The following is a 22707-nucleotide window of genomic DNA, read 5'->3' as shown; positions in this document are numbered from 1 at the left end:
GGTTGAGGTTGCTGTGAGCTAGGCTAACGCCACGGCACTCACTCTAGCCGGGGCAACAGAGTGAGACTCTGTCTCAAAAAAAAAAAAAAGTCTATTTTTTAAAAAAAGTGACAATACCAAAAGTTGGCAAGGATGCAGAGAAACTGGATCACACATCATTGATGGTGGGAATGTAAAATGGTATAGCCACTCCGCAAATCATTTTGGCAGTTTTTAAAAAAACTTCGCAGACAATATCCCAGAGAAATGAAGACTTATATCCACACAAAACCTGTACTCAAATATTTATAGCAGCTTTATTTGTAATAGACAAAAAACTGGTAACAACTCCAATGTCCTCCAACAAATGAATGATTAAACAAACTTTGGTACATCCATACCATGGACTGCTATTCACCAATAAAAAGGAACAAACTATTGAATACAATAGCCTTGATGAGTCTACAATTAATTATGCTGGGAGTAGGGGAAGGAGTCAATCTCAAAAGGTTCCATACTATATGGTTCTATTAATAGAACATTTTTTAAATGACAAAAGTATAGAAGTAGAGAACATATTAATGGCTGCCAGGGGATACATAGGAGGTGGGGAAAAGGGGAAAAGGATGTGACTATATAAGGCAACTTAAGGGATTCTTGCGGTGATGGAAATGCTATGTTGACTGTATCAATTTCAATGTCAATATCCAATTGTGCTATTGTACTACATATAGTTTTGAAGACATTACCATTGGGGGAAACCGAGTAGAGGGTACACAGGCTTTCTCTGTATTGTTTCTTATAACTGCACATGAATCTATAATTTTATCAAAATAAAATTCGAATTTAAAAAATTAAATAAAGTGAGTCTATTGCAACAAGGAAGATAGTACTTGTTGCCAATGATAAAATTTAAGCTTGCAAGCAAAAATTAAAATCTGGAAAGATTTCTTTCTGCCACCATGAGCATAACAACTTCCCAAGACTCAAAAACTTTTTTTTATGAGATTACTAGTGCTATTAACTAATGTTTTGATAATGTATAATGAAATGTGTCAAGAGTTATAACAGCTGCATAACTCAGTGAATCAATATTTTCTAACTGATCAATGCACAATCATGCATAGCTGAAAGACCTACTCAAAATACAAGGGTAGACCAATGGATTTTACTGGATGGACTGCAAAAGTTCATGGATATTGTTTCAGATTCCAATTGCAGCTAACCTGTAAGAAATGACCATTTGTCAACTTTCAACAAAGTATTAGAAAAGAATATCCACACTTACCCAAAAAGACTATTCAAATATGTCTGCCTTTTCCTATTATATATCTGCAGAGGTTAGATTTTCTTCATATCCTTCAACCAAACTAATACATCACAACAGATTGAATGCAGAAGCACATATGAAGAATCATATATGTCTTCTATTAAGCCACACATTAGAGATTTATAAGAAATTTAAATCAATGCCCCTCTTTTTGCTAAATTTTCTCTTTTTTTGGAAAATATAGTTATTTTTCATTAAAACATTTATGTTACCATGTAATGGGCTTATTATTTTTAATGATTAATAAATATGTACTTTTAAGTTTTCCTGGTTTGAATTTCTAATAAGGTAAATACTGATCAATGGAATGCTCATAGGCAAAAGCTCTTTGGGGTCCTTTATAATTTTTAAAAGTGTAACGGCTCCTGAAACAAAAACTCTTTTTTTTTTTAGAACATCTTAAATTTTTAATCCTTTCTTTACAGGTTACCTAAACCACTTTTTTTTCATTTCTGCATATTATGGGAGTACAAATGTTTAGGTTACGTTGCCCTTGCCCCCCACCCCCCCCCGTCAGAGCTTCAAGCGTGTCCATCCCCCAGATGGTGCGCATTGCACTCATTATGTATGTATATACCCATGCCCTCCTCCCCCTTCCCATCTACCTGACGCCCGATAAATGTTATTCGTATATGTGCACTTAGGTGTTGATCAGTGAAATCAATTTGCTGGTGAGTACATGTGGTGCTTATTTTTCCATTCTTGGGATACTTCACTTAGTAGAATAAGTTCCAGCTCTATCCAGGAAAATACAAGAGGTGCTAAATCACCCTTGTTTCTTATAGCTGAATAGTACTCCATGGTATACACATACCACATTTTATTAATCCACTCATGTACTGATGGGCACTTGGGTTGTTTCCACATCTTTCCAATTGTGAATTGTGCCACTATAAACATTTGAGTGCAGAATAATGGCCAAGAAACGTATGAAAAAATGCTCAACATCTCTAATCATCAGGGAAATGCAAATCAAAACCACCGTGAGATATCACTTATCTCCAGTGAGAATGGCCTTTATCAAAAAGTCCCAAAACAATAAATGTTGGCGTGGATGCGGAGAGATAGGAACATTCATACACTGCTGGTGGGACTGCAAACTAGTGCAACCTCTGTGGAAAGCAATATGGAGATACCTTAAAGAGATACAAGTAGAATTACCATTTGATCCAGCAATCCCATTACTGGGCACCTACCCAAAAGAACAAAAGACATTCTAAACCACTTTTGATTAAGAAAACTGTAGAAAGTTAGTAACTGCCACAAATGAACGCCAGGCGGTGGCACGTGTCAATTTTCCACAGAGTCCTGCTTTGCTGGATGTCTGACTGCACTGCTTAGGGTCTCTGCTCACACTTGCTGGAATCAATCGCGGCAGATTTTAGTCCACAGGTCGCTTTTGCCCATATTTCTTTGTAAACTTTTCAGCATTCTTACAGAATTTTTTACGGTCCTTAGAGTATTCTTCAGCTAGGTCAGCCCGGAGGGGGCGCTCAGACTGGGGGTCGTTCACCAGTGCTGTGAGGGACTGGATTACTTGGTCGGTTTTGGTTGCTGGCTTCCAGTTTTCAGCACTAATTCCTGGCAGACAGACCTGCCCCTTTTCATCGATGTTCAGGTGGTAGATCTTTGTTTTAAATGCGATCTTCGGTGGTTTGAATGGGTACTCTGCTGGAAAGTTAATTTCGATTCTGAAGGCCCCCTTATCATATGGAGGATTTCTTCAAGCTCCTTCATCAGCCTCCTGCTGGCTGCCATCTTGGATCTGGTGCTGCTCCAAAACTTTTTTTTAATTAGTATTTTTTTGACCTCCTAAGAGTTGCACATCCAAAGAGACCCAAAACTTTGAGAACTGCTGCTCAAGGAGCTAAAAGTTTCCTTGTTGTTTGTAGTTGTGCACTCAAATTCTAAGCCAAGTTCATGTACCAAAGGGATTATATAAGAAAACAAAAGAGTAGTCAGTTTTGGAGAAAGACATACCAAGAGGGAGGAGCTGTCCCAGTGCCCGTCCCTATATTGAGATAGGGCAGTGCTGGAACTGGGAGATTCCATGTGGGGTACTATTGTTTCCAGTGGTTTCTGGGAATCACTTGTGGGGCCACTGCACTTGGCCCCCACAACAGAAGGATCAGTAATTTGGAACGCTATCTCTAATTGTTGCTCTCCCTTTATAGACAATATTCTACTTCCAGAGGATCCTGGATGGCTTCCTCTCCACGGGGAAAAAAAAAAAAAGAAAAGAAAGGAAAGAAAGAAAGAAACACAACATTTCACCAATTTGACTTTTACCAAAATAATGATTTATAGTACCTCCAGGTATTTACAGAAAAGATCATTTTTAGAAGAATGAGGTGGTTATGATGTAGCTTAGGTGAAATCCATACTGAAGAATCCTTCTTAATTTCATTTGCTGGCCATAGTGTCGAGTTAATCTTCAAAAAGCATGCTCCTAAAAGGGGAAAGAACAATTGATGACTTAATTTCTAAATTTAAAAACTGTCATGTAAATGAATCACAATGAAACGGTCTAGTTTTTAAATGAAGTCCCCATCAGCAGCTTCCTGGCCTCCTTCCCTGCTGGCAAGTGGCTCCCGCTCCAGGCAGACGCCCTGATCGCGTTATTCAGATGCCGAAACGTTAGGGCGAGCGCACACCTTGGCTTCATAAAAAAGGTCACTCTGATTTAAGATCTGAACTAGATCTGGAGAATCTGTTAGTGAATTAACTGTACCAATGCCCAGACTAAGGAAAATGTAAATCGATGCCCTTGCCCTTGGGGATGTGTTTAAATAACCCAGAGGCAAAGGAGTTCTTTTGTAATATTATGGTGTATGTGTGTGTGTGTGTTTCCACTTACCACCCCTACCATGTCCCTGATACCCTGACAGTTTCCACCCTTTATTGACTTAGCTTCCTTCTTTCTCTTCTCTTTGTTTTTGTCATTTTTCTTTAACTCCTTCCAATTCTTTCTTACTAAGTCAGAGCCCCCATAATACCTCTTACATTTTCCCATTGCCAGGGACTATCCCAGGGACTAACCCGGCAGTCCCGTCCACCCATACACCTGGTCCTCTCCTGCCTGTCCACTCTTGCGTCTTCCTGACACCAGCACCTGGCTCTGTCCTGCTGATCCAGGGGACAATTCTTATGGGCACAGCTGCCATCAGGTTGGCCTACTCAGCCCTGCATTTTCTCATCTGTCCCTTTTATTTTGAGTCATAAAACAAACTGGAAATGCTGTTTAAAAACAAAACAACTTGTCTACACTTTCAGTATTTTTCTAATACGTTTGTGAAGTAATTCATCTACTGCCTTATGATTAGCTTTAAACATCTTCCTGATGTTAAGGAAATAGGATAACAGTATGTGAGAATAAAACTATTTGCTCTCTGTTCATTCACTGTTCACCATTTTATTTTTTTTTAAAGACAGGGTATAGTTCTGTTGCCCAGGCTGGAGTGCAGTGGTGTGATCATAGCTCACAGCAAACTCAAACTCTTGGGCTCAAGCGATACCCCTGCCTCAGCCTCCCGAGTAGCTGGGACTACAAGCATGTGCCACTACACCTGGCTAATTTTTCTACTTTTAGTAGAGATGGAGTCTCACTTTTGCTCAGGCTGGTCTCGAACTCCTGAGCTCAAGTGATCCTCCTGCCTTGGCCTCCCAGAGTGCTACGATTACAGGCGTGAGCCACGGCACCCAGCCAGCATGTCTTGAATAATCATTTTTCTGAAGAAAATATACTCTTGCTTTAGCGAATTGCAGTAGTTTTATTCTCAGAGATAATTCTAATTGGTCATTTTTAAATTAGTTTTCAGTAGCAATTTTCAGAGACTCTAATCTGAATGAAATAGAATTGGAAGAAATTCAAAGCTTCACTTGTAAGTAATGTTCAGATTTTATGCCATTCTCCTTGTGCTCTTTAGTGAGTAAGAATATGAAACTGCATGTGAAACCCGGTGCTGTCTGCTGCCGGGGTGTGTGGTGGGTACTAGGCACACTGCTCAGCCCTGCCCTTCATAATGGAAGCTGTCATGCAAGAAATGCGGTTCCCTGAAGGCCCTCGCCTTGCCCGATTTTACAGCCCCTCCTTCTGGCAGCCCTAATCCAATGGCTGTTGATGTGGGAAGTAGAAAGGCCTGGCCCCCCTCCCTCAATTCAGGATGTGTCTACGGAGCCATCCCAGCTCCAGAGCTCCCTGGAGGATGGGCTGAGGCCTTGGCCACAACTGCATCACAGTCTAGCCTTGCCCCTGCCCAGTCCAGCCCCCTTACCCCATTACGAGTGTTGCCAAGAGCCCTCCCAATAAACCTCCTGCACATAAATATCCAGCTCAGAGTCACCTTCCCAAGGAACCCAGCCTGAGACGGGCCGTTTTTAAGAGTCTATTGCCATTTCAGAGATTTTTTGAGGCAAGACTTTCAATCCTCTATTTGAAAACCTTGCCTTACAGTTAGTTACTCCATATGAATCCAGAATTAGCTGGAACCTTCTTTAATGGAAAAGCTGCCCCAAACATGCCTGCACCACCCCACTTCTTCCTCCAGGTCTGAGCTGAACCACCTCTACAAAGCCTCTAGAATAAAAACACTTTCAGGCCACCTCTTTACCAGGAAAGGCTGAACTTGCAGGCAAAATCAGAAAATCAGTTGTGCGTTTCAGGAAGGTCCCAGACCACCCACACTCCAAAGAAACAACAATAATCATACACAATGTTGGATACAATTCCAAGAGGATAATGAACTCCCTAAAAAGCCCCCTTAATTTATATAGTGCAGGTCATAAGAACTCATCATCTCCAATTAGTTGCCCCAGCATAAGAAATAAAGAGAAGAAGGTTTTAAAAAAGAAAGAAAAGAAAACAGAACAATACATCAAAAATGTCTTAATTCTTCTCTAGATGATTTCATCAACAGGTTTTAAATAACCAAATGTCAGATTCAACTTACATTTTCCACAGTCATATTTGCTGTATTTGAACTTGTCCTTTTAAGATATTTCCTCCTGGTACAATAGACACTGACAAGGGTGACAACCAGCATCAGAACGAACACAGCAACAGTAGAAGAAACAACGATGATGATGGTGTCCCTGGTGGAACCTCTCTTTTCACACCTTTCTCCCACGTACCACCAGTCGTCCCCCGACGGGCACCTACACGTCACAAACATGACTCGGTTATGAGTCCATATCTAGCTCTGGAAATCCTCACCATCAAAAGTGCTGACCACCTGTAGTCTATTCAACCACCAATAGGTCATTGACACATGGAACTATTTTTCCCACTCTGGGCTGGACAGAGACCAGCACCAGGAACACAGGCAGGAACCATGAAAAAGAGAAATGAAATTAGTCCTAATCTGGTACTGAAACAGCAGCTCCAAGGTAGGACAGGCAGGTAGCATAGGTAATGGAGAAAGTTTAGTTCTCAGTGTCCCACCTTCAGCTTTGACCTTGGCCAAGGGCTTCTCACGAAGTCACCATCTTCATCTAGGAAATGGAAGCCATCACCCTCGTGGGGATTTAATAAGATAGGTAACTTGTGAGGACTTTTTCAGGCAATTAGGATGTATTGTGCTATTTTTTCATAAATAATTTCATTTTTTTTATTATTATTTTAAAAGATGGGGTCTTGTTTTTGCTCAGGCTTGTCCTGAACTTCTGACCTCAAGGAATCCTCCCATCTCAGCCTCCCAGAGTGCTAGGATTGCAGGCATGACCCACTGCTTCTGGCCCTGATTTCATTGTTACATGGCTATCCAAAGTGCCAAATGAAAGGCAAAAAAAATAAATATTCTGTGAATGGCTTTGAGACGAGAAGCAATGGATTTCATTCATATGAACTATCAGTATTTAATCCTATGTTGGGGAATAAAATTTCGAATAAACGAATGGGGGAGGATCTCTTTCCAGTGATCCTTACATGCATTCAGCTTTGTCATCTCGAACAGCACAGATGCCATCATTCTCACAGGTGAGTTCCAAGCACAGTTCTTTGATACTAGAGGTTGGTGAGGTTGGTGTCGACTCAACTGATGTAGAATTGAGGTGAGATATGTCTAGGAGGATGGGGGGAGAACGTGAATGAAAATCAACTTTTGCTCTAACAATCATTTGATCTTTAAGTTTCAAAATAGATGATGTTCAGGTTTTAGGCTTGTGATAAATTCAGGTAATCTTGAAGCATAGTCCAGCAACGTTCACAGGCAGCGAAATGAGAACTGGGCTGGCCTGCTGGGGCTACAACTTGACCACATGCTGGCCTGGGCTGTGGAAGCTCAAAAGGGTACAAACCCTTGATACCAACCCTCAAGGGACAGATAAGAAAACCAAAGCTCAGAAATGTAAAGCAATTGAGGGTTTTGTGCAAGGTCACAATTCTCTTGCATGGTGGTACAAGTTGGTGGATACTTGGAGCAAGACACCGGAAAGCCAGAGTTCTGTTCTTTGCAGTGTTTTTGTTGCATCTAGTCCAAACAGGGTCAATGAGAATTGATGAATGTGTGACTTTTTCTTTGCTACATACAATATTTTCTCTCTTGATAAAAGTTATTCCTGAATAATTTTTTCCAAGAAGTATCATCTAGATTTACTCTAATGAACATTGGAGTCAAAATTCTGTGGGTTTTAAGTGCACCACCTTTCATCACAAACTAGATTCTGATTTACTGAGAAGCAAGTGAGTCTTTAATAGAAAATAAGTTATTCTACCATATGAAACATGGAAACCACCAGAATTGCTGGAAAATGTATTTATTGGCTGTCAGAGGTAAAAATTTTAAAAGACAATAGGTTAATGTTATTACTGCCAAAATATATATGTGTATGTGCATTTGAAACGATGATAAGACAGTCTGTTTCCAGTTTAATTTCATGTGCTCGTATGATATTTTTATTTCTGGAACCCTAGAGTATAATGCTAGGGTATAATATTAATAACTATACTTTAACTTATTTCTATAGAAGGTTTCCAGCCTAAGGCTTTCTACTATTGCTTCGTGTGGTGGTAATTAAATTCTTTACCCTGGAACCCTCACTGTTTCAAATTAAATTATTTTCAGATTGTTAATAATTCATACCCCCTCAAAACCACTCATGCTCATTTCCTCCCACATCTCTATGTAATATATTTGAAAATGAAACCCAAAAGAACACAGTAAATAATGGCTACCACAAAAAACCTGCTGATATAAAACTATTTTTATTGACATACCTTCCACTGTCAGGAGAAGATAAACATCATTTCCTTTTATAAAATCTCTGCTTTTCAGCCTCTGATGGGTTATAAAGGCACTGGTTCCATAGCCCCTACTTCTTCTAAACTGGGTTCCATTAGGGAAAAAAGCCACCGCTCCCACTTGGGAAGGCCTGTCCCAAAAATAGTTTCCATTATCTGAAAAAGCAATTTATATTAATGGATTGTGTTTAGGCTCATCATAGCTTTTGGTGGTAGAAAAGAACAGGAAATGTGAAACACAATTAGGATGGAGCTCAAAATAATTAAATGATGCTATTGACCTGTGATGTATTCCCTGGAAAATTACTGGTGCTTGTTCATTTAGACTGTCCTAAAGGAAATGAGATTGCCTGGCAGGGAGGACCACACTCTGGACTATGAGTGGAAAGGTACCAAGAGTTTCCTAGGTGGGAATATCACACCTATACTTATTGGCCAGTATAGAAACCCTTCTGTCTATTAGAATCATTCCTTAGTGGCCTTCTAAGTTAAAGACAGTCCATTTAACCAAGTTAAAGCAATATGTTGCTGAGAGAGTTTTTAACATTAGCATAGAACTAGTCATCTCATTAATTGAATTATTCACCTAACAGAGCAAAATCCTCCAGAAGACAGCAAGAAGCACTGCTTCTGGGAAAAGGTAATGACTCACCCAACCCGAACTATTTTTAATGTCATTCAGGGAGAAACATTTTGGAAAAAAAGTGAAGAAATTCTGACTGTTGAGTCCCTACAAATCCATTGATGTATATTGTTTTTTTCCTATTGGATTAAATTGATTTTTTTCCTATATCGCTTTGGTCAATCCTTTTCATATATAGAATTCAAATTTAGCAATAATATTCAGCTTGCTGTAATTCCATTTTTTCTTTTATTAGGGTCCCAGAGGCAAAGGATTATTAAAATTAGAAGTGTAGAGATTGCTTTCTGTGTGCTGCTTCTTTTTGAGACTGGAAAGACAGGGAATGATGTCACCATTAGCAAGTCCTCCAGAACTTTTCAGTAAGAATTTATAATCCATTCCCATCCCCTTCCCACCAACTCTCCAGTGTACCTGCCCCCCATCTTCCTTCTGATCAAAAACCACCCCCTTCCCAAGAGCTGAATTGTTTTCCACAATCCCAGTGGCATGACCAAAGAAGCACGGATTAGGAAAACTCGGAACAAATCCTCGGAACAAATCTGTGGAATTGTGATTACAGTCTGGGACTCCAAGAGATTATCTGCTCAAGGTCGTATAGCTAATGAGAAGCACACACCTTGGATTTGAACCCAGGCATGTCAGGCTCTGAAACCAACACTCCTTGCATGAAAGTGGAAATTTGGGGATGGTTACCAATTCTCAGGAATGCAGTCAATATCTTCTCTGTTTCTTGGAGTCCTTGCTGATGTCCCTAACAAGCTACTGTCTGGGAGACTCTCTCCACGATTGTTGAACGCTTTCCCTTAAATTTCTTTTCTTAAGATTTGGGGTTTATAATTCCCTAGGTAACTGTGCAGTCTCTTGTTCCCAAAACCATCTGTCCCTCCCAGAGCAATGATCATGTATTAGCAATAAAGAAAATGAGTCACAAACCGGTGGTCATGAATGGGTCTGTAGTTATACTCCGCTGGTTGGACATACGCTGTCGAATGTCAGGATTTTGATCCAAGAGTGTCATCGTGGCTTGTTGCCAAGGACATGGCCACTGTAATTGATCATCATTGGCTCCAGAGATCAAGTGGAAATATATCCCTACATTAGTCAAATCGCTTAGAGTCAACTGAATCTGAAAGGCATAACCTTTAGAAGAATAAAATGGAGGGCTATATAGAGTTCCATTTGGGCTGTCAATGAGCTGTGTGAAATTCCTTATATGCCAGACATGATGAGGGCACCATGTTTCTGAAAGATTGATATCATCTATGGACAGACCACCCAATGATGCACCAGAGCCTTTGTGTCCTTCAAACACCACTCTAAACTTGTTGGTCACTTTCAGTGCAACGTGGTGAAGTTGCCAGCTCCCAATGGGTATTTCTGAAAAAGAGTTATTAATATTTCAAAGAAGGCAAAGAACTATGAATCTATGCAAATCAACATTAGAGTTCTAACCTTCATAGACAAATGATCATCCAAGTACTGATTCCTGCAGGTCAGAGGTGCAGTTTTCTCACACCTCCAGCCCAGGCTCATTTACTTCAGGGTAGTTCTGTGGAGTCAGACTGTTAGTTGAATGTTTATCTAGCTGTTTCTCAAATAGGTCGCCCTTTCCTAGAGATGGGTGAAAAAACAACATCTACCTCATGAGTGCCCCATGTCCTACTTCTGAGGACCTGCCACTTTTTTTTTTTAAAGAGACAGGGACTTGCTCTGTCACCCAGGCTGGAGTGCAGTCTCAAAGTGTAGCCTGAAGCTCCTAGGTTCCTTCCACCTCAGCCTCCTGAGTTACCTGCCATTCCATATTAGTTAAATGGTCGAGCAAGCTCAATATTCTCATACCTGTACCCAAGATTCCTGTGATACTCAGGCAAAACCTTCTTTAATATATTTATAGTTTGGAATAATTATTTCACATGCAAAGTTTTCGATCAACTTTTTGGCAGTATTAAACCAGAATCCACCAAACCCTAGAAAGCTTACATCCTACATTTATGCCTTAGATCACTTACCAGTGACTCAGCATTATTTATCTGACATTGGTACTGCTTCTGTCTCCCCAACCTGCACTTCCTCCTCAACCATTACCCCATATCCCCAGCCAGCAGCACACGCATGCCATTCTGTCTTGTGTTCTTATATCGCCTACTCAGATAAGCAGTATACTAAAAAATCTTCCTAAGCCCCCAGATAGGCAACAGCTGAGGAATTCATGTCAAACTAGTAGTTAACACAATGACTTAAAATGTAAATACATTGGTACTTAATAGGAAATACAGCTGCTTGAAAATACGTTATAAATATCCAAATTACAGAACATGCTATTGTCCGTGGATGGACTCAGTATTAAACAAAAGCCTTTCACGAGAGCTTCCACTGCATCGCTATCAGTATTATCAGTTGGAATTCTGGTCTCCTAAGCAAGCTTCCTACGGGCCTTTTGCATTGTTGTCTATCAATGATACACCCATAGATTGATAATGGAAAGGATCGCCCTTCCAAGCCTGGACAATTATATACACATTATATATTATATATATTATATTATATTAATACTTGTATTATTATATGTATCAATACATAATATATAATATTTGTATTAACATATATATGGCTTATATATAAAGCTTTCATATATATAAAATGTTTAATGTATATTGTATATGTAATTATATATGTTAATGTATATTACATATGTAATTATATATGTTAATGTGTGTTATATATGTAATTATATATGTTATATAAGTACATATATAATGCACATGCATATTGTATGTATATTCATAGTAAGATTAAGAACCTGCTGTTCATGGGTGTTCACGAGAAAAATATCGTCTGTATTTCAGATTGTTTCTCATTGTCAAATAGAAAGAGAAAATGGCACAATGTAGATCCACTTTATAATTGCCTTTACTCAATTCCTTCAAACCCAGAGGTGAATGTGTGGAGCAAACAGATATATTTGCCAGCCCACAGCTCTGCCCTCCTCAGGGAACCTTAACCACCTGCTTAAACAGGTAGTTGACATGGCCCCCCTCTCCAACACATGATTGACATGAAAGGTGGGCATCCACTCACAAATCGCTCCAGAAGTTGCATTTAACCCAAATCATAAGGATCAGAGTCCTTCACTGGGATTTATTGCTTAAGCTAGAGATTAGAGATAGAATCTCTTTTCCAGTCTGATGGCACATTTGGTAAGACATAAGCTGGGAAGTGAAATAGCCAAAGTCCAATTCTTATGGACAAAGCTATTCTGAGATAAAACAAGAGGTCCCCAACAATGTTCAGGGACAGGTCCAGTCCTCCCTGAAGCCAGCTCCTCCCTCATTTGTTCCATAGGTTGTAACTAACCTTGAGCCAGTATCCCTTCCCATTTGGCCTAAGCTAGAGCACACTGCATTTTTACTACTCGCCAAGAACTGGCCTCCACAATGCCGGAGACTGACCTACAGTTTCTTAAGTGTGACATTATACAGCTCACACAAAGGATCCTCACTTTAGCATCCTTGCTATAAAACAAGAAGGAGCAAGTTCTAAATTGAAAAATAGAGAACCAGCATCCCCTACCCTGTTGTAAGTTGTTACGTTAAGAAAAGAGCTAAAAATGCATCACTTTGAACCCCAAAATAAGGATGTTGATATTGTACCTTTTATCTCTTCCACAAGAGTTAAAATGCCATTCACATTGTCTGTAGAATACTCCCTGGTGTAGATGTTCAGTTGGTCACTTTCACTTCCACTGTTATATAAATAAAATTGCAAGCACTGAAATCCTCTTTTAGGGTACAGTATTCTACTTTCCAGCACTGCCGTGGCCCCCACATTTACAGCGCTAGTGTCGAAATACATGAAGAAACCCGAATCTGTTAACAAAAGCAGAATTGAGAGAAAGCAATTTCTGGGTATAAGAACATGTGTTTGTTAACAGCAGTGGGAGATTCTTTACATGAGGTATAACTACTAGCTAACATCATTACATACATCACAAGGTAGAAACTTCAGAAGCCTAAGCTACATATCTGGCACTTTGAAAACCTAGCAGATTGACAGAATACAATAAAACTCAAATCTCTCTATTACTTATAAATGTTTACTTACGATAGTAGGAGTTTTCTGTGGGCACTGATCTTTGCTTACTTTCATTTGCTGTATATCTTTACAGCAAATCTAAGTATCAAATACTAATAAAAAAAATCCAATATGAGACTTTAGGTCATGCCTAAACAGCAGGACCAAAAGGTAGAGTCTGCAAGGAACACCTTTCACCTGCCCCCAACTCTGGTCAGCTCCAAGTGACAACAGCTACCATTGGAAAGATGCCACACAGAATTGTCCCCTCTCTAAGACTATAAGAAAAGGAAAATGGAAATTAAGTCAAAAGGAAGGCTTGAAACCTGGGTAGGTAGAGAGTTGTAGCATCTTTACCTCTCAAGGCTAATTCAAGGTGAGGTCGTAGGTCCTTCTGGAGAAGTGAACACACACTGTCAAGGACAGGAGAGAGAGCCCGGCCAGGAAACCAGAGCCTTTGCTGACCTGCCCATTGTTTAACACTTCCTAAATTCTTTAGCTTTAAACTACCAAAATAATAATAATAATAATTCAACTTTCAGAATACATTAGAAGTACAGCAACCATTGGATGAGATCTACCTTTAAATGTTTAAAAAATTAAATTGAAAACAAAAAGATTGGGAATAACTGAACTCAGTAATTTCAAAGGTCTCTCCCAATTCTCTGTTTCCATTACTTGCAATACTTAATGTTCTAAATCATCTCTAAAGGAAGACAGAGCTAGTAGTTCTGGCTTGAGTATATATACAGTTTCTTTATCTTATTTAAAACATTTGCTGAGTTTGCACTATATGCAGGGCACTGTGTTGGGCACTTAAATATGGCTCTGGGAGCAGGTAATTTATGAAAGAGACAGCATTAGGTAACCTTTCTGTTACTACAGACATCAGCTTTCAAAGACAGTAAAAAATATGAGAGCTGCCTAGTTAGTCTCTCCTTTCCCTCTTTTCCTCCCTCCCTTCCTTCCTTCCTTCCTTCCTTCCTTCCTTCCTTCCTTCCTTCCTTCCATCTACCCCTCCCTCTAGATAAGACCACTATTCACCATCCAAATGTGCATTTAAAAAGAAAAATAAAAGAAAAAGTACCCTTTTGCTATTTAGAGACCTCATTCCCTGTCTAGACCATCTGAGCTATCAAGCACTGGCCCAAAATTCTGAAGTCTGAGTTTTACTTGTTTGCTGCCAGAAATAAACGATTAAATAAAAATGTGGTACTTGTAGTCAAATGGCTACTTAATGCAAAACAAAATGAAAATGGAAAAGGAAATTCATCTGAATAAAAATAAATAAGTTGTGCTTTCTACCTTTATTTAAGGTATTTTTGTTACAGGAACAAGTAATCACATCCAGCTACAATTCTGCAACTGAATAGTCCATAGTCTAGTGGTGTCCATTGGAAAGAGCCTCTTATAAGCTTCAAGCAGCATGCTAGACAACAACACCACTTCCCCTGAAATAAGCGTCCTTCCAGGAGGTGCAGTCTTCCTGTGCTGTGGGCAAGTACTGCTAGAAGCATCACGGAGCCCAAACTCATAGAAAGAAAAACAAACTGAGAGAGTTAAAAAAGCAAAGAAATTAACCATGTCCTTACAACTATGTTGTCCACAAGGCCTACTCCTTAGTAGCAACCTAATGCATTATCATTAATAATTCTGATAGAAATTAGAGATAAATTCCCAGTCTTTCATAGAGAAAGACAAGGCTGGAGCCACTGAATGGACAATCTAGAAGCATCTCACTCCTGTTACCTTGGCACTGGCCCATGTTGGAGTGATCGCTGTCTGGTCCCCTGGGAACCTGTGGAACCCGTTGCCAGTCAGCACTGTCTCCTGAACTTTGGATCATACCACACACGTTTTCCAGTTCAAAATTGCACGAGTCCAGAAAACTCAAGGAAGAGGCTGCAAAAGCAAAAAATCAATTATTGACATTTATACAACATGATAATCTAAGTAATAAAAACTGAGCTCATCACAGAAGTATTAGGAAGACCAGGGTGACATTAAAGGGGACACCTAGCTGATTCTGGGTGATGGTGGCTTAAAGATCCCTCTTTATCTGCAGAACCCCTAATTTTTTCCCTACTTATCTAATTTATAGAAACCTGAGTCTACACTCCCCTAGTTATTCAAATCATTAAGCCACAACCCAGATTATTTGATCCATTTCTATTCCAAGTATACACCTCATTTTAGCTGAAAAGAGATTCGAATATCAAGCTGGTCTACATTTGAATTAGCAACAGTTTCAAAAACCTGCCTGAGGCGTACTCCTACAGGACCCAATTTGTTGTTAGATCTCCAAGCCCGGCCTGTGAGAAGACAAATGCTGCTTCCAGGTTACAGATTGGGATCTGGGTACTATTCTGCTTTTTTTTTTCCCCCTGAATATCACATTTCTGTAATCACAGAAACCCTAACAATGCTCAGTAAAATGGCACAGACCATCATTTTTTCCTACAGAGAGAAGGGAGATACAAGTCATTTCAAAGAACCTGTCACATACAGCAATTATACAGTTGATTCAACTTTAAGAGATCAGAGTCACTGAAATCCATCCGTTGGCCGATCACATCCTCGAAGTCTGAGATTCTTGTTACGATGGTCGGCTCCGTTCCATTCTGGAATGCAGTTTTACTGTAGTGCATGACCGAAGTGTAATCATAGGGAACATTCAAGTTATCTGACACTTCATCACTATAGATGTTAAAATTGTGCTCTCTGCCTAAATGATAAATAAAAAAATCTCTGATTATTTGATGTTCACAAAATTCAGCTTATCTTATTCCAAATGCTGTTAACTTAGAAACGGAGAATATAATAAACTAGACCAACTTTTGCTACAACTGATCTACTGTATTTCAAATGTTTCATTGTTCCTATCTTAGAATATAATATTCAAGCTCAGAACTGTGATTCCAGCAGTCACATGGAACATATCTAAGGTTCCATAACAGCCCAGAGTTGGAACATTAGCACTTGGTCGCAGACTCTAAGGACTGCCAGTGGAAAAGAGGGTTCTCAGAAGTGTTGTTGAACCAGTCAGGGCACCGGCCAGCAATGATGGAAGTTCGAGGGCAAGAGCAGAGGGAGATGAAAGGAGGAGGACTTTGGGAGGGCTGGTGAGATGGGGCCTGGGAGTGATAACTTTCTAGTTATCCTAGAACAGAATCATTAGAAAGGATTGACATAGGGATTTCATGATTACTGGAATATGTGCAGATGTATTTAAAGCATGGTAACTGGCCAGGCGCGGTGGCTCACGCCTGTAATCCTAGCACTCTGGGAGGCCGAGGTGGGCAGATTGTTTGAGCTCAGGAGTTCGAGACCAGCCTGAGCAAGAGCGAGATCCCATCTCTACTAAAAATAGAAAGAAATTGGCCAAACAACTAAAAATAGAAAAAATTAGCCTGGTATGGTGGCGTGTGCCTAGTCCCAGCTACCTGGGAGGCCGAGGCAGGAGGATCGCTTGAGCCCAGGAGTTTGAGGTTGCTATGAGCTAGGCTAACGCCACGGCATTCTAGCCCGGGCAAGAGAGGAGACTCTGTCTCAAAAAAAAAAAAAAAAAAAAAAAAGCATGGTAACTATAGTTAATATATATTTTGAAATTGCTTTGAGAGTAAATCTCAAATGTTTCACCACAAAAAATGAGATGATATTTTAATGAACTTGTTTTAATCATGCCACATTGTATACATATATCAAAACATCACATTGTACCCCATAAATATATACAATTATATTTGCCAATAACAATTTTAAAAAACTAAAACTGAATACTTTTAGAGAAGATGCCAGGCTGTTTAGCATCACAGTAATGGGCAACTGATCCCAACTTGTTTTATGGACACAATGAGGCGGGCCTGATCTTTAAGACATAAAGATGTGTTATCAAATGTTTGCAGAAGTTTCTATCAAAAATAAGACTTTGGGCCTGGCATGGTAGTTCATCTTGTAATTCTAGCACTTTGGGAGGCCAAGGGGGGAGGATCACTTGGGGCCAGGAGTTCGAGATCAGCCTGGCAACATAGTGAGACTCCCATCTCTACAAAATATTAAAAAATTAGCCTGGCATGGTGATGCATGCCTGTAGTTCCAGTTCCTCAGGAGGCTGAGGTGGGAGAATTGCTTGAGCCCAGACATTCAAGGTTGCAGTGAGCTTTGATCGTGCCACTGCACTCTAGCCTGGTGACAAAGTGAGACCCTGTTTGTAAATAAATAAATAAATTGTTCTTAAAAAATAAGATTTTGGTTTCATATCTTTCGATGCTGTGAAAAAAAAAAACATAAAAATAAGACTTTGAGAATCCTAAAGAGTGAGGCCGTGGAGGCCAAACACTTCTTTTGCCCTCAAAATCCTTTAGTTTGCTGCTGCACCTGATCCCAGTTAAGATCCCCAGAGACTGGGGGAAAAAGGAGCAAGAGCTGTGATTTCAAGACCAATCTTACAGAGCAGTCCTCACAGCACCTCCCACACAGCAGCAACACCATGGCCTCCGCCACACCCCACACAGGCAGGACAGCCACAGAAGCTAAGTGCCACTGTGGCGTGTGGAGAACATGACCTCTAGTTGGTTGTTAAGACCCTTGTGACTTTGAATACAAAATCAGAAAAAGTTCAGGCTGTTCAACTATACAACATTTCCCAAAATGGGTTCCATGGAACGATTATATAATCAAAATATGCCACAACCTACTCGACAAAAAGAAAAAAGAAGACCGAGATCAAATCGCTTTGGCAAATGCTCCTCTTCTTGGAGATTTACAATTCACGTCAAGCTAGCAAAGACTCTGAACAGCTCAGCAGTATAAATAACTGTAAGGTTTTTTTTTTGTTGTTGTTGTTGTTGTTTTTAGCCTAGGTACCATGGTCTGAATGTGTTTCCAAAAAGCACGTGTTGGAAATTTAATCTCCAGTGCAACAGCGTTGGGAGGTGGGACCTAATGAGAGGCGATCAGGCATGAGGGCCCTGCTCGCATGGACTGACTAGTGCCATCGCTGTGGCAGGAGGGGGTCCTTCTAAAAGGAAGAGTTTGGTGCTCTTTTCTCTCTCACACTTTCCCTTGTCCTCCTGCCCTCTGCCATGGTATGTGACACAAGAAGGCCATCGCCACATGCCAGCCCCTTGATCTTGGACTTCCCGGCCTCCAGAACTCTAAGAGATAAATTTATGCTCTTTGTAAATTACCCAGTCTGTTGTGTCTTGTGCTAGCGGCACAAGATGGACCAAGACTCTAGGATTTCCCGAACTGATTTGACCGCAGACTCCTTTCCACATAACACCCGTGAACATGCTGCGGGACAGCACTCGCTAGGACATGCTTCGGGAAACACAAAACCAGCTTCCAAGCGCATGTCCAGCTCCAAAGTACTAGGGTTCTGGGATACTAGTGCCCCAACAACCTGAAGGCACTTCAGATTGAGTTAGAGCTAAATGAAGTAAGACATCAAAACATCAGAGTTTTTCAATTATTAACAGTTGGCACAGATGGCAAGAGAGGATACATGCTTAGAAATTCAGTCTTTAACTAATAATGTAAGAAAACAAGAGAAATATACCTGACTGAATTCTGTCCCAAATTATAGCGACGTAGTCATCCCGATCAGAACGCGACTGCTCGTGCCAGAATCCCAGCGCGTGGAGGAACTCGTGTTGAACCGTTGCTATTCGGTCACAGTTTGCTCCGATGGAAAGTTCTTGCCTCCCAGTACGCTTTCCTACTGAAGACCAGCAGCTTATAGAGGAGTTTATGGGGGAGGGGAGAGGATGTTACAGTGATGCGGTTTGAAGCCCCAGGGCAATATCCCCACTGCCTGGTCCACTTCCTTACCCACTTAGACCCTTTGCTCTTTCATCTGGACACTGTGTGTTTCTCTCATAACCCAGGTGACATATGAAAACCTCACAGACCAGATGATCTTTAGAGAACTTGCTCCAACACCAAATATTACATAGGAGCAAATTATCCCCCAGTCAGCCTAGTCCTGGATTTTCCTGGGAATTTCTAAGTATTTGAGATCGTCCTTGGTATTATACCTGTGCCCATGAACAAGGGCTTTACCAGGACAGCAACCACTCAGAATTGCTGAGCTAGGGACAAATAATACTGTTGCCTTCTTAACTCAAGAAATAAGAGTTTTTAGGTTGCAATAAATTTGAATATAGACATGCACACACATACATACACGTGTGTTTTACTTGAAGGGGAAAATAAAGAGTAAATTACAAATGCGGAAATTCACATGGTTGAGGGTTGGATGGCATGCAATCCCACCTACCTCATCTTAACATTGATAGTCTGGTTGCGTGTATGGAATATTATTTCTGTGGCTAGAAAAACTAGATCCAGCTCTTTTACTCTCCAGCAAGCAGTAAAGGAAACACCCCACCCCACCCTCAATGTCAGGGCCTAGGACAATTGCTGTGATCTAACGCCCCAGGCACAAGAGTTCTCCTGAGAACCCTTAGAAGACTAACTCTTCAGCCTGGACAGTGGTTCATGCCTGTAATCCCAGCACTTTGGGAGTCAGAGGACGGAGGATTGCTTGAGGTCAGGAGTTGGAGACCAGCCTGAGCAACACAGCAAGACCTCATCTCTACAAAAAATACAAAAATTAACCAAGCACAGTAGCACGTGCCTATAGTCCCAGCTACTTGGGAGGCTGAGGCAGGAGGATCACTTGAGTCCAGGAGTTGGAGGCTACAGTGAGCTATGATCAAACCACTGCACTCTAGCTTGAGCAACAGAGCAAGATCCTGTCCCCCCAGCCCCATTAAGCCTAACTCTTCAACTTACCCACTATCCTTGATCACTGATATATAGTTAGGTTCTCCAGTCCAAGGCTTGAAGTCAATACATGTTTTTAGGCGATAGCGTTCAAATGCATTGAGGATAACTCCCTTAGCATTCATTTCTGAAGGGAAAAAACAAACAAAAATATACTTATTAAAATAATCACCATTGAACAACCCACCACGGAAACAGGTCATGCAATATATTGTTTATCATGAGTTAGTGCCTTTGTGAATGTTTAGTACTTTTACAAAAGTTAGTACTTAGTACCAATTAAGTATTATATACAAGCATTTGATGATTCTTCAAATCTCTTATTTTGCCTAATATTTCCCTGGAGCCCATTAACAGTGTAGCACTAAATAGTAAAAAGGGCTTTTCCTTACCTCAGAGAACATACACAATGTATCACAGGCAATCGAAATAAATAATTTCTATCGCACGCTTCACCTGAGAAGCCACAATATATATGTAAAGCCTCACAGCAGAGCTTTTAATCTGAGGACCTTGAAATGGGAGAACCTATGAATACCATGAAATAGTATGCAAAGTATACAAGTACCTATATCTATGTCTACATATGCAAAGTGCATTCTCTAAGGAGAGCTCCATGAGATTTGCAAGTGAATCCAGAGCCCAAAATAGGGTTAAGAACCAATGCTTTGGAGCTAAGAGTGATGCTAATGTGTTGAATAGATGTGGAGCTCAAAGGCAGAGGCAAGAAAGCAACAAGCACATGCAGGAAAAGAAGATTAAGGGCAGCCTGGAGGAAGAGGCCGTGCCAGATGCCGTAGAGAGGTCTTCACAAATGGGTAAGGTCCTGGTGACGTGAAGGATGGTGGCCTGCCAGGAGGTGGGAGACAGTATGGCAGAATGGAAATTGCTTAGACTTTGGAGCCAAACACACCTAAGTTCTCCCCAGTCCTCACCACTTACTTTTGACATATAATCTTTGCCAATTAAATTAACCTTCGGATCTTTGGTGTTATCATCAGTTATATAAGGATACAAAATAAAGTTTGCAGGGATATTGTGAGGATAAGAAGAGAAAGTAAAGGTGAAGGTCCAAGTAAAATGGGCATTTGGCAAGTGTTCATTTCTTTCTTCCCTTCTTAAGTAACCGTTGCATAAATGTTCAAGGAAGATTACTTGGAATGCCTCTGTCCAGGCAGGTCAGAGAAGATCAAGAACAGGATTCACATATGTGAGACCCTAAAATCCATAAGTCATAAGAGGCACTCATGGATTTTAGAGTTCAGCCTTTTACAATATCACACAAGTAATGCACATTCATTATTAAAAAGTTAGAAAATGTATGTAAACAAAAAGAAGGAAATTTAAAATCCTACCACCCAGGAACAATCAATTGCCCTTATCATATTTTTTGCATATGAATACGTACATAATATACATATATTTTTATAAAAAATAAAGTCATAGTCTACACAATATTTTACCAACTATTTTTTCATGAATTAATATATCATTAAAATATTTCTTCATCATTAAGTATTGTTTTTATCATTTTAATGGCTGCATTATATGCCTTTAACATTCAAAATGTTCTGTCTTATAAATATCACATTTGGATCATTATTTCAAAGGCATCACTTCCTTAAAATAAGGCATGATGATCCTGACTAGTACATCACTGTTTTGGAACAGAATGTAAAAAAAGCATGCTAGTCTAGGCCTTTTATCAAAACTTGATGAAGATACCTTCCACTCTCATGGAATTATTTTGAGAATTCAATAAGGGAACATATGTGAAAGTTTTATAAACGGCATAGCCCTCTACCGAGGTAAAATCTTCATTTACCAAGTGTCTTTATTTACCAAGGGCCTTAATTAATTTTGCATCATAGATACAAAAAGCTCCACCTGAGATTACATCATGTAAATCCCTAAACTACAAAGGATGAAGCAAATCCTTGACAATCCTAGGAATTTAGCAAGCAGCTATTCAGGATTATTTGCCCTTCTTAGTGCTTTCAGGTTTCTAGACCTTCCTCTTCATTCCTATCCCCACCTCCTTTACCCGCATCCTCCACCCCTCCACCTATTGTCCCCCTAAACTTGGTAGTCAGGCAAGGAATTAGAACTTGTTCACTGGAAGCTATAAATGGCTGCTTCAGGTGTTACCCCTTTCGGGGAAATTGGATCTGCCAGCCAGATAACATCTGAAGTTTAAGATCAAGGACTAAAGTCCTACTGGTAGAATTTCATAGGTTGGCCTATCAGAATCTGGCCTTCCAGAAATCACTTCCAGAACACCCTTCCTAAGTATTTACTTTTGCTACACATAAAAGTGCCCTTGCTTAGTAATTTCCTTAGTCCGAGTCATTTAAAGATGGTGTAAGTTTCTGAAAGGGAAGGAAATATTTCTCTTATTTGAACATAGAAAATAAGTTGAATTCTACAAGATTACACAGAGGTAAAGTGTTTTCTAAATAAGAAAGAATCAAAGTCACAGAATTGAAAAAATTGGCCTATAAGAATTTGAAGTTTAACCCTGTTATAAGGATTATATACGTGAAAAAATGCAGTTACAGCCCAGGTGCGGTGGCTCACGCCTGTAATCCTAGCACTCTGGGAGGCCGAGGTGGGCGGATCGTTTGAGCTCAGGAGTTCAAGACCAGCCTGAGCAAGAGC

At 40.1% G+C, this 22707-nt stretch overlaps 1 protein-coding gene and 1 pseudogene across 1 annotated transcript in view; both read right to left on the bottom strand.

Annotated features, from left to right (window-relative positions):
- Window positions 1–2690: 2690 nt before the first annotated feature.
- LOC105820165 lies at window positions 2691–3067 on the bottom strand (annotated as a pseudogene).
- A 3182-nt stretch (window positions 3068–6249) lies between these two features.
- The window catches only part of MEP1B (meprin A, beta), a 25904-nt gene continuing 9446 nt past the window's right edge, over window positions 6250–22707 (bottom strand). The window contains exons 6-14 of the mRNA XM_012656573.1: window positions 20059–20176; window positions 18821–18996; window positions 15767–15985; window positions 15010–15162; window positions 12840–13055; window positions 10123–10566; window positions 8523–8702; window positions 7233–7368; window positions 6250–6463 (exon numbers count right to left, since the gene is read on the bottom strand). Of these exons, the coding sequence (XP_012512027.1) occupies window positions 6250–6463; window positions 7233–7368; window positions 8523–8702; window positions 10123–10566; window positions 12840–13055; window positions 15010–15162; window positions 15767–15985; window positions 18821–18996; window positions 20059–20176 (1856 nt within the window). The remainder of the gene's footprint in view (window positions 6464–7232; window positions 7369–8522; window positions 8703–10122; window positions 10567–12839; window positions 13056–15009; window positions 15163–15766; window positions 15986–18820; window positions 18997–20058; window positions 20177–22707) is intronic.

Source organism: Propithecus coquereli, unplaced genomic scaffold (genome assembly GCF_000956105.1).
Source record: "Propithecus coquereli isolate 6110/MARCELLA unplaced genomic scaffold, Pcoq_1.0 Scaffold51, whole genome shotgun sequence".
NCBI lineage: Eukaryota > Metazoa > Chordata > Mammalia > Primates > Indriidae > Propithecus > Propithecus coquereli.
This window is presented reverse-complemented; position numbering and strand designations above follow the sequence as displayed.